At 36.3% G+C, this 12,881-nt stretch overlaps 1 protein-coding gene across 1 annotated transcript in view; it reads left to right on the top strand.

Moving 5' to 3' along the window:
* Positions 1-2,145: 2,145 nt before the first annotated feature.
* Positions 2,146-12,881, top strand: part of LOC121373452 — a 142,502-nt gene continuing 131,766 nt past the window's right edge. Inside the window, exons 1-4 of the mRNA XM_041500117.1 lie at positions 2,146-2,293; positions 3,296-3,386; positions 5,921-6,063; positions 10,444-10,538. Coding sequence (XP_041356051.1) covers positions 2,171-2,293; positions 3,296-3,386; positions 5,921-6,063; positions 10,444-10,538 — 452 coding nt within the window. The 5' untranslated portion in view covers positions 2,146-2,170. The remainder of the gene's footprint in view (positions 2,294-3,295; positions 3,387-5,920; positions 6,064-10,443; positions 10,539-12,881) is intronic.

Raw genomic sequence — 12,881 nt, 5'->3', positions numbered from 1 at the left:
TGTGGCGAACGTGGTTGGGGCGTGCGTCGCTTGTTTGTGGTGATTAAATAATTTATTGTTATTATTATTTAATTTTTATATTTTCACCAGGCGGGGGAATATGTTAACAACACTGACGAATATTTCAGTTCCAGCGAAGGCTTATATTATAGTCAACCCTGGACGTGTCCCACCTATAAGCAGTTATTATATACTACTCAAAAGAATTTAAGGGTCAGACGATATTTTCGACATTATTTTCTGAATGTCAATTATATTAGCTAGACCATAATGTCACGCATCGTATTGTTCCATTTTGACGAAAGTGGGTCTAAGCAACCCATAAATGAATTAAAATCCACTGTCATTGACACTGTCGACTAGTTCTAATGCGAAAACATGCTTACATTTGCACGTAAATTAGGGCGAAAGCGAAAGCGTCTGCTAAGAGTGCCCATAACTTGCTTTTCACAAAGCGCTTCATTTGCACGCTTTGCACGTGTATTCCATGTTCCCAATGCTGAATTTCTGTATAATTGGAGCTTGCGTTCGTGTACGGTGCACACTCCAAATTCGTGACAATGTTACGACTTCAACTGACTATCGAAGATCGAGGAAGGGCTATTGCTTGGCTTCAGGATGGCAATACGCAAAGAAATGTTGCTCTGAGACTTGGTGTCAGTCAGAGTGTCGTTGGCCGACTGTGGCAACGGTACCAAGCAACGAATTCTGTTCGAAATCGTCCACGTTCGGGAAGACCCGAAAGCACTACAAAATAGAGAGGACCGCTACATCACCAATATGGTTCTACGTCAACGCACAACCACTGCACGCCGATTACGTGACAATCTGCGGACTGCGACTGGAACTCGAGTGTCTGATCAAACCATACGCAATCGTCTGAGAGACAATAATCTACGCTGCCGCGTCGCCAGGCTGTTCGACCACCACTCCTACCACGTCACAGAACGGCCAGACGTCACTGGTGCACGCTTCAGCTGCGGTGGCAACGTGTTCAGTGGGGTCGAGTGATGTTCACTGATGAGTCCAGGTTTAGTCTCCAGTTCAACGACGGTCTGGTTAGTGTCTACAGACGTCCTGGCGAGCGCTTCGCTGACGTTAACGTTAGACAACGTCACCGGTTCGGTGGTGGCAGCGTCATGGTGTGGGGTGGCATCTCTATCCACCACTGGACCCCCCTCTATGTGGTGGATGGCAATCTGAATGGAATCCGCTATCTGAATGAGATTATCCGGCCGTTGGTTCTCCCAGGCCTTCAGCAGATTGGCGACGGGGCAGTTCTGCAGGATGGCAATGCCAGACCCCTCCGCGCCAGGGTGGTAACAGACTTTCTCAGACAACAAGGTATCGCCAGGATGGATTGGCCAGCATATTCGCCTGACTTGGCCCCAATAGAGCACGCCTGGGACGAATTAGGCAGGAGAGTTCGGGATAACCATGCCCCTCCGGCCAACCTTCATGAGTCTGGGTCAACTTCTTATGGCAGAGTGGCAGGCCATTCCCCAAGAGTTCTTCAGACGTCTTGATCAACAGCATGAGGGCAACGATGTGTCGAGTGTATTCGCGCCAGGGGTGGGATTCACACACTATTAACGAATGTTCTAATGTGTAAAATCCATGTTTGACAACCTTCAACTTTGACAGCATGTCATGTGACTTTCTTGTATACAGTGACGTTTATTTGTGTTTTTTTGTAAATATGGAACAATAAATAAAAAATTTGGTGTAGTTTACATCATCAATCTAATACACTCTGAAACTTATTTGGTTATAATTTTTTGACCCTTAAATTCTTTTGAGTAGTATATATAGAGGATAATAAACGTGTGACCAGTTATTATCAAATTTATGTCCACTTGCCATGAGCTTTAGCGAGATATATATATATATATATATATATATATATATATATATATATATATATATATATATATATATATACTGTGTGTGTGTGTGTGTGTTTATGTGTGTGCGTGTGTCTGTGTGTACATGGTACATGTGTGTGTGTGTGTGTGTGTGTGTGTGTGTGTGTGTGTGTGTGTGTGTGTGTCTGTCTATCTGTATAATTACCCACATACCCTCAATAATAAATAAATACAAACATAAACAATATTATTTTAAAAATATTTTTGATTTACAGACATGCGCAGATTATAAATCGACGCACACGATGTGTTTGACTGACGTAGGAACCATTCAGACTCTGTCTGATTCTGAGAAAGCCGCTCTGGTGGACCGACACAACCAGTTGAGAAATCAAGTCAACCCACAGGCCCGAGACATGCAGACTATGGTAAGTGTTCGTCACTGATAGTGATGCCAAAAATATATTATTACCCATATGGTGAAAATATATTGGTACATATCAAAGTGATACGTCCCACTAGAACGTCATGTGGGCCGTAACACTTCGACATCACATGATGATGTCATCGACTGGCGCTCTACAACCTAGCAGGAGATCAATTATGGGTAATAAATAGGATATTAAACTCGCTACCATTTCATTTCGTATCATGTTTTTGTCCCTCGTGAAATAATTTTCATTGTCACTCGCTAAAGTTCGTGACAACTGAACAAGGAGAGAGCGAGGGGGAGCGAGGCCTATATTTCGCTCTGGACATAAACAAGATGCGAAATGGAAGCTCGTTTAATATTATATAAATATATTCCAATCCAGTAATACATATGTCAATCCAGATACAAGTTCAAGTTCAAGGTCTTTATTGCTTTAAGTTTTTTTTACAACTTATCAGCATAATACAATGCACAACAAAATAATAAGTATATACAGGATATGTGGTGGAGAGTGATTTAGTAACTAATAATAATAATGATGGTGGTGATGATGATGATGATGATGATGGTGGTGATGATGATGATGATGATGGTGGTGGTGGTGATGATGATGGTGATAGTAATGGTGATGATGATGATGATGGTGGTGGTGATTATGATGATGGTGATGGTGATGATGATGGCTCTCTCTGTATCCCTCTGTCTCTCTCTCTGTCTGTGTGTGTCTCTCTCTCTCTCTCTCTGTGTCTGTCTGTCTCTCTCTCTCTCTCTCTCTCTCTCTCTCGCTCTCCATCGCTCATCTCTCTCGCTCTCCCTCTCTCTCTGTGTGTGTGGTGTGGTGTGGTGTGGTGTCCTCTGCCTCTCTCTGTCTGTCTGTCTCTCTCTGTCTCCCTCCACCCCCCCCCCCCCCCCCCCCTGCTCTTTCTCTCTCTATGCGAATGGAAGTGTATATTATTATAACATATTATTTCTCTATACAGTAGCTCTTCTCTTGTAGTACTGGGATGACGAGCTTGCAGCAATTGCAGGGAAGTGGGCTGCTCAGTGCAAAGGAGGTCATGATCCTTCCAGTAACAGATCGGCCAACAGTGAGTCTGTTTTTATGCATGTATAGTACACCAGCATTTAGTAGACACGGACGTAACAGATCGGACAGTAGTAAGTCTGCTTTTATACATGTATAGTACACAGCATTTAGTAGACACGGACTTAACAGCTCGGGTCTGCTTGTATACATGTATAGTACACCAGCATTTAGTAGACACGGACTTAACAGATCGGACAGTAGTAATTCTGTTTTTATACATGTATAGTACACCAGCATTTAGTAGACACGGACTTAACAGATCGGACAGTAGTAAGTCTGCTTTTATACATGTAGAGTACACCAGCATTTAGTAGACACGGACTTAACAGTTCGGATAGTAGTAAGTCTGCTTTTATACATGTATAGTACACCAGCATTTAGTAGACACGGACTTAACAGCTCGGGTCTGCTTGTATACATGTATAGTACACCAGCATTTAGTAGACACGGACTTAACAGATCGGACAGTAGTAAGTCTGCTTTTATACATGTATAGTACACCAGCATTTAGTAGACACGGACTTAACAGATCGGACAGTAGTAAGTCTGCTTTTATACATGTATAGTACACCAGCATTTAGTAGACACGGACTTAACAGCTCGGGTCTGCTTGTATACATGTATAGTACACCAGCATTTAGTAGACACGGACTTAACAGATCGGACAGTAGTAATTCTGTTTTTATACATGTATAGTACACCAGCATTTAGTAGACACGGACTTAACAGATCGGACAGTAGTAAGTCTGCTTTTATACATGTATAGTACACCAGCATTTAGTAGACACGGACTTAACAGATCGGACAGTACTAAGTCTGCTTTTATACATGTATAGTACACCAGCATTTAGTAGACACGGACTTAACAGATCGGACAGTAGTAAGTCTGCTTTTATACATGTATAGTACACCAGCATTTAGTAGACACGGACTTAACAGATCGGCCAACAGTGAGTCTGCTTTTATACATGTATAGTACACCAGCATTTAGTAGACACGGACTTATCAGCTCGGATCTGTTTGTATACATGTATAGTACACCAGCATTTAGTAGACACAGACTTAACATATCGGCCAACAGTGAGTCTTCTGTTATACATGTATAGTACACCAGCATTTAGTAGACACGGACTTAACAGCTCGGGTCTGTTTGTATACATGTATAGTACACCAGCATTTAGTAGACACGGACTTAACAGATCGGCCAACAGTGAGTCTGCTTTTATACATGTATAGTACACCAGCATTTAGTAGACACGGACTTAACAGCTCGGGTCTGTTTGTATACATGTATAGTATACCAGCATTTAGTAGACACGGACTTAACAGATCGGCCAACAGTGAGTCTGCTTTTATACATGTATAGTACACCAGCATTTAGTAGACATGGACTTAACAGCTCGGGTCTGTTTGTATACAAGTATAGTACACCAGCATTTAGTAGACACGGACTTAACAGATCGGCCAACAGTGAGTCTGCTTTTATACATGTATAGTACACCAGCATTTAGTAGAAACGTACTTAACAGCTCGGGTCTGCTTGTATACATGTATAGTACACCAGCATTTAGTAGACACGGACTTAACAGATCAGACAGTAGTAATTCTGTTTTTATACATGTATAGTACACCAGCATTTAGTAGAAACGTACTTAACAGATCGGACAGTAGTAAGTCTGCTTTTATACATGTATAGTACACCAGCGTTTAGTAGACACGGATAATCTAAACAACAAAATCTAAGTATAGTATCGCATTTCAACTGTTCTAACAATGGAAAATACGCCGTAGTGTTTAAAAACTAGGGTCTATCAGTTTAAAGTTTGCTTTGCTTGTAAATACACCATATGTTAATAGAACTGTAATCAACAAACTTGCTGCTAACCCCGTTTTTTATACGTTTTATTTAACGACACCACTAGAGCACATTGATTTAATAATCATCAACTATTGGATGTCAAACATTTGGTAATTTTGATATATTGTTTCAGAGGTAAAATCCGCTACATTTTTCCATTAGTGGCAAAGGATCTTTTATATTCGCCATCCCTCGGACAGAATAGCGCATACCACAATCTTTGATATACCAGTCATGGTGCACTGGTTGCAACGAGAAATAATCCAATGGGCCCATCGACGGGGATCGATCCTAGACCTACCGTGCATCAGGCGCCGTTTTTGATAAAGGCTTCGAGGCAGAACATTTAACGTACACTGTTTTTAACTACAGTTGAATGCCGTGGGCTCGAACCCCGTCAGTGCTCCAGAAAGTGTTCGACCCATCGGGTAGTTCGACCCAACCATTCGGTCAACAATGTATAACTGTAACTTGGGACTTCGGTTGTTTTTGTTTCTTTGTGGGATTGTTTTTTTGTTGTGTTTTTTGGGGTGTGTGTGTGTGGGGGGGGGGGGGGGGGGGGGGGTGGTGGTTTTTTCGAGCATTGCTATGTATTCGACCGTTCCGAGTCCGACCCAACGAGATTTTACTCTATTTATTTACAATGATGATGCAGTTTTGTTTAATTTCCCTTACAGGTCTTCCAGGAATAACTATTGGTCAGAGCGTGGCTTTCAGAATTGTTGATGTGGCGGCCATTAATGCTTGGTACGATGAGGTCAACAATTTCCGGTATAGTATTGGTTCGTTCAACGGGCGTGAAATTCTTCACTTTACTCAGGTAACTATACCTTTAAAGAGACATTCCTGAGTTTGCTGCAATTTTTAAGATATTATCGACTGACAGACTTTTTATCGATTGTAATTAAATATCAAATATATGTATTTGCATAAAATATTAGTGGCTGTATATTAAACGTGTTTCTGATCGTTCTAATATTTGTACTAAGTTAAATTTCATTTTATTTCCTAAAATATATTTTTTATTTCCAAAAAATCTCTAGAAGGGGAAATATATTATACAGAAGTTCTAAATTATTTAAAAAGTATGAAAAATGACAAAAGCCCTGCTTCAGATGGGTTCACTACAGAATTTTTCAAATTTTTCTGGACAGACTTAGGACACTACATAGTCAGATTGATAAATTATAGCTATTTTATTAAGGAAATGTCCAATACCCAAAAACTTGGTATTATACCATGTATACCTAAAACAAATAAACTGAAACAGTTTCTTAAAAATTGGAGACCAATATCATTGTTAAACTGTATATATAAAATGGCTACTGGTTGTATTGCTAACAGAATTAAAACAGTGCTAGATATACTAATAGACAAAGATCAAACTGGTTTTATTAAAGGCAGATATATTGGGGAAAATATTCGTATTGTATATGATGTAATGAAGTACACCGAAATACATGAAATACCTGGTCTTTTAGTACTTGTAGATTTTGAAAAAGCGTTTGACTCATTATCTTGGACTTTTATTAATAAAGTATTAAATATATTTAATTTTAAATCATCTATAAAATGTTGGATAGAAACCTTTTACAAAAAGTCAATGTCCAGAGTGCTACAAAATGGCTTTCTTTCAGAAGCATTTGAGCTACAAAGGGGATGCAGACAAGGAGACCCTCTGTCACCCTATATTTTTATAATATGTGCTGAATTTTAAGTAGTTTAGTGAGAAATAACGTAGGTATTAAAGGTATCACCATTGATGACACTGAATATTTAATATCACAATATGCTGATGACACCACTTTTATTCTTGATGGATCTTCTGAGTCTCTGAACAATACAATGAGAGTACTTGATTATTACGCTGTAATTTCAGGCCTAAAAATTAACTATATTAACTAAATTAACTATATCCATTTGGATAGGAAGTCAAAAATATTCTAAAGATGTCTATCACCATACTCGCTGGAAGTTAGAATGGGGTTTAAACCAATTTAGTTTGCTTGGTATAAATTTTACTTTAAATTTAAATGATATAATAGAATATAATTTTGATTCTAAAATCAACCAAATTAAGAATCTGATTAAAATGTGGTCATTCAGGAAGCTTACAGTATTAGGTAGGGTAACAATTCTTAAAACATTAATAATACCCAAAATCACTTACCTCCTAATATCATTACCAAATCCACCAAAACGAACTATAGAAGATTTAAACAAAATGTTTTTTAAATTTATTTGGCAAAATAAGCCAGAAAAAATTAAACGAGAAATATTAACCCATGATTATAAATACGGTGGTATAAAAATGCCAAATATATATCATGTTATAACTTCTTTGAAATTAACCTGGATGAGAAGACTTTTTCTAAATGATACAAAGTGGGTTAATTTATTTAATTCTACAACAGGTCTAACTATAAAAGATCTTATCATCCATGGAGATTATTTCATTACACTAAAATGTGAAAGAATTCTAAATACAGTTTGGAAAGATGTACTAATTAGTTGGGTTTTAATACAGCAAGAACTAAATATAATGAAGATGTACAAGGATTAAATATCTGGTATAATACCAAAATATTGAAACATAATAAACAATTTTTGTATACCATTTATTTAAAGAAAGGGATTGTTTTTATAAATGACTTATTAGATGAAAGTGGAAATATTTTAGATTTTCAGTCTTTTAAATACAGATATAATCTAAAAACACAATTTTTGAATTATTTATCATTAGTAAATGCTGTAAAAGCTTTCTTACGCTCATTAAACAACATTAACAACATGACATTCATTTCTGACAAAAGACCTGTATTACCTTTTAAAATGAAAATAATGCTAAACAGAAACACTAAACGTAAAGAGATATATACTATTTTGAACAAAAAACACATTATACCAAAGTCACAAACAAAATATGCATCCAAAGGTTTGATGTTTGATTATCATATGTGGGAACAGTTTTATTCGTTACCTTTCAAATATATGAAAGATACAACCTTGTTATGGTTTCAATATCGATTGCTTCACAGAATTTTAGCTACAAATTCTTTCTTACATATAGTATATGATTCACAATGTAGATTCGATAAAATGTAACTTTTGCAAAAATGCTCCTGAAACATTACAACACTTGTTTTATGACTGTCATAAAGTTAAAACTATATGGGAAGCATTACAAGAATGGATATTTGAACACTGAAAATGAAAATTTTGCTAAATAAACATATAGTTATGTTTGGCATGATAAATGGTGAAATAAACCAAGTATATGTAGTTAACTGGTTAATAATTAATGTAAAATATCATATCTATTGTACGAAAATACTCGGCAATAATCTTAATATTAATATTATTAAAAATACACTGCAACATAAATTTCATATTGACAGATATATTTACTTCAAAAACTGCAAGTATGACAAATTTAATGAACGTTGGGGAAAGTGGCTTCACCTTTTTAATGATGATACATAAAATTATATCTTGTATATTTGTATGCCTATGTTTCTATCTATAAAATGACATAGCTTGTTTGGAAATTAAAATAACATATCTTTGCTATATCTCTTTTTAAACATCATACTTATACTTTCATACTTTATTTGTCTTTTCTCTGTTAGATACCAAATGTCATTATTATTATATTAAAAACCCAATAAGAATCAGTTTTAAAGTTGACCTGGGTATCTAACGAATCTCTGCTTGAATTCTTTTCCTTATCTTCCTTTACCCTTTCCTTCTCTTCTCTCTTTTCTTTTTATTTTATTCCCTTTTGACCCTCAGATTACAAGTTGGAAACTAATTGTATGAGGAAGCCTATATAGATTCATATTTGTAAACAGAAAATCTTAAACATCACATATAATATATATTTTTATAATTTTGTATGTCATAATATTTGTATATAACTTTTATGTGATACTGTAAGACAATGATTCAAGGCTCCCCAACCTTGACATTGCCTATGCCTATGAAGTTAAATTTCATTTTATTTCCAAACATTTTAAAAATTATTTGAAGACAAAATCCAGTTTAGGCTTCTTGGCTTCTTACAAATATTAAGATGACCAGAAACACGTTGAATACACAGATATATTTAATATGTAAGTTTAATCGTAGAAATATTTTATTAGTCGGAAACATCTTACAATGCTTACTACATAATATGTAATATTATTATTTGTGAAAATTCGATGAAAGAACAATTGAAAACTGTATTAGCTTTATAATGACCTGTTACTGTGGTCCTGGCACGGCGGAACAGGGGGGCCTGGGGGGGGGGGGGGGGGGGGCTATAGCGGTGTATCAAAGCTAACTGTCCTGGTGTTTATTTCAGATTGTTTGGTCCACTACGGCGAGGGTTGGGTGTATCAAAGCTAATTGTCCTGGTGTTTATTTCAGATTGTCTGGTCCACTACGGTGAGGGGAGGGTTGGGTGTATCAAAGCTAATTGTCCTGGTGTTTATTTCAGATTGTTTGGTCCACTACGGTGAGGGGAGGGTTGGGTGTATCAAAGCTAACTGTCCTGGTGTTTATTTCAGATTGTTTGGTCCACTACGGTGAGGAGAGGGTTGGGTATATCAAAGCTAATTGTCCTGGTGTTTATTTCAGATTGTTTGGTCCACTACGGTGAGGGTTGGGTATATCAAAACTAACTGTCCTGGTTTTTATTTCAGATTGTTTGGTCCACTACGGTGAGGGTTGGGTATATCAAAACTAACTGTCCTGTTGTTTATTTGAGATTGTTTGGTCCACTATGGTGAGGGTTGGGTGTGGCAAAGCTAATTGTCCTGGTGTTTATTTCAGATTGTTTGGTCCACTACGGTGAGGGGAGGGTGGGGTGTATCAAAGTTAACTGTCCTGGTGCTTATTTCAGATTGTTTGGTCCACTACGGTGAGGGGAGGGTGGGGTGTGTCAAAGCAAACTGTCCTGGTGTTTATTTCAGATTGTTTGGTCCACTACGGTGAGGGGAGGGTGGGGTGTGCCCCCACCCCACCACCCACCCCCCACCACCACCCCTCAAAGCTAACTGTCCTGGTGTTTATTTCAGATTGTTTGGTCCACTACGGTGAGGGGAGGGTGGGGTGTGTCAAAGCTAACTGTCCTGGTGTTTATTTCAGATTTTTTGGTCCACTACGGTGAGGGGAGGGTGGGGTATATCAAAGCTAATTGTCCTGGTGTTTATTTCAGATTGTTTGGTCCACTACGGTGAGGGTTGGGTGTGGCAAATCCAACTGCCTTACAGCTACTGGTGGTTTTTATTTTGTGTGCAACTATGCAGTTGGGTAAGTTGATAAGTATCTAAATGTAATATATCCGTGTAGTGCATGACACGTACGGCGCATATACAGTGATGTGTAACATATCATAGGAGCACATATACATTTCAAGTAATATATCCATATATTGCACATCATGACACATACACATTTAAGTGTAATATTATATCCTTATAGTACACACCATGATATATATATATCTGTAATAGACGACATGGCACATATATATTTATATGTAATGTATCCTTATAGCACACACCATGATACATTTAAGTGTAATATATCTATATAGTATGCGCCACTACATATATACATTTACATATGTAATATATTCTTGTAGTGCATGACACGTACGGCGCATATACAGTGATGTGTAACATATCATAGGAGCACATATACATTTCAAGTAATATATCCATATATTGCACATCATGACACATACACATTTCCGTATAGTACACGCCATGATATATATATCTGTAATAGACGACATGGCATATATACATTTATATGTAATGTATCCTTATAGCACACACCATGATACATACACATTTTAGTGTAATATATCCTTATAGTATGCGCCACTACGTATATACATTTACATATGTAATATATTCTTGCAATATACGCAATGACACATATACATTTACGGGTAATATATCCGTATAGTACACACCATGACACATATACATTTAAGCGTAATATATCCTTATAGTACGTGCCGTAACAGATACACATTTAAGTGTAATATATCCTTATAGTAGATGACATTTACATGTAATATATGCTTATAGTACACACCATGACACATACACATTTAAGGGTAATATGTCCTTATAGTAGATGACATTTACATGTAATATATGCTTATAGTACACACCATGACACATACACATTTAAGTGTAATATGTCCTTATAGTAGATGACATTTACATGTAATATATGCTTATAGTACACACCATGACACATACACATTTAAGTGTAATATGTCCTTATAGTAGATGACATTTACATGTAATATATGCTTATAGTACACACCATGACACATACACATTTAAGTGTAATATGTCCTTATAGTAGATGACATTTACATGTAATATATGCTTATAGTACACACCATGACACATACACATTTAAGTGTAATATATCCTTATACAAGTTATAGTAGATGACATTTACCTGTAATATATCCGTATAGTACACACCATGACACATACACATTTAAGTGTAATATATCCTTATAGTAGATGGCGTTTACATGTAATATATGCTTATAGTACACACCATGACACATACACATTTAAGTGTAATATATCCTTGTAGTAGATGACATTTACATGTAATATATGCTTATAGTACACACCATGACACATACACATTTAAGTGTAATATATCCTTGTAGTAGATGACATTTACATGTAATATATGCTTATAGTACACACCATGACACATACACATTTAAGGGTAATATATCCTTGTAGTAGATGACATTTACATGTAATATATGCTTATAGTACACACCATGACACATACACATTTAAGGGTAATATATCCTTGTAGTAGATGACATTTACATGTAATATATGCTTATAGTACACACCATGACACATACACATTTAAGTGTAATATATCCTTGTAGTAGATGACATTTACATGTAATATATGCTTATAGTACACACCATGACACATACACATTTAAGTGTAATATATCCTTATAGTAGATGACATTTACATGTAATATATGCTTATAGTACACACCATGACACATACACATTTACATGTAATATATGCTTATATGTAATATATGCTTATAGTACACACCATGACACATATACATTTACATGTTATATATGCTTATAGTACACACCATGACACATATACATTTACATGTAATATATGCTTATAGTACACACCATGACACATATACATTTAAGTTTAATTTATCCCGCAATCACTGTATTTATTGTCAAGATATGATGACTACATATTTTTGGTCAGTGACCAAAAAATATAGGTCACGTGACATAAACCCCACTGACTCGAGTATTTTAGAGTAGATTTTCAATAAGCATACTCTAAATCATTTGTTGAAGTACAGTAAATACAAATAACTTTTAGTTTTGCGATAACAATACAAAATTTGTATATTTATTTATGATTTAGAGTTTAGAAACGCTTTTTTAATGTGACAGAATGTAGCTAGCGTCTTACAAATAATGACGTCATGTATCTTGTATGACATCATACGGCAAAAGCCTTGCTAGGTTGGCAATACTCGAGTTGCGTACACAAACCTAAAATAAATAATGATTTTTCGAATATTCCTGTAGGATTGCGGGATAAAAGAAA

Source organism: Gigantopelta aegis, chromosome 5 (assembly GCF_016097555.1).
Source record: "Gigantopelta aegis isolate Gae_Host chromosome 5, Gae_host_genome, whole genome shotgun sequence".
NCBI classification, from domain to species: domain Eukaryota; kingdom Metazoa; phylum Mollusca; class Gastropoda; order Neomphalida; family Peltospiridae; genus Gigantopelta; species Gigantopelta aegis.
Note: the sequence above shows the minus strand (reverse complement) of the source record. Positions and strands in the feature narration are given on the sequence as shown.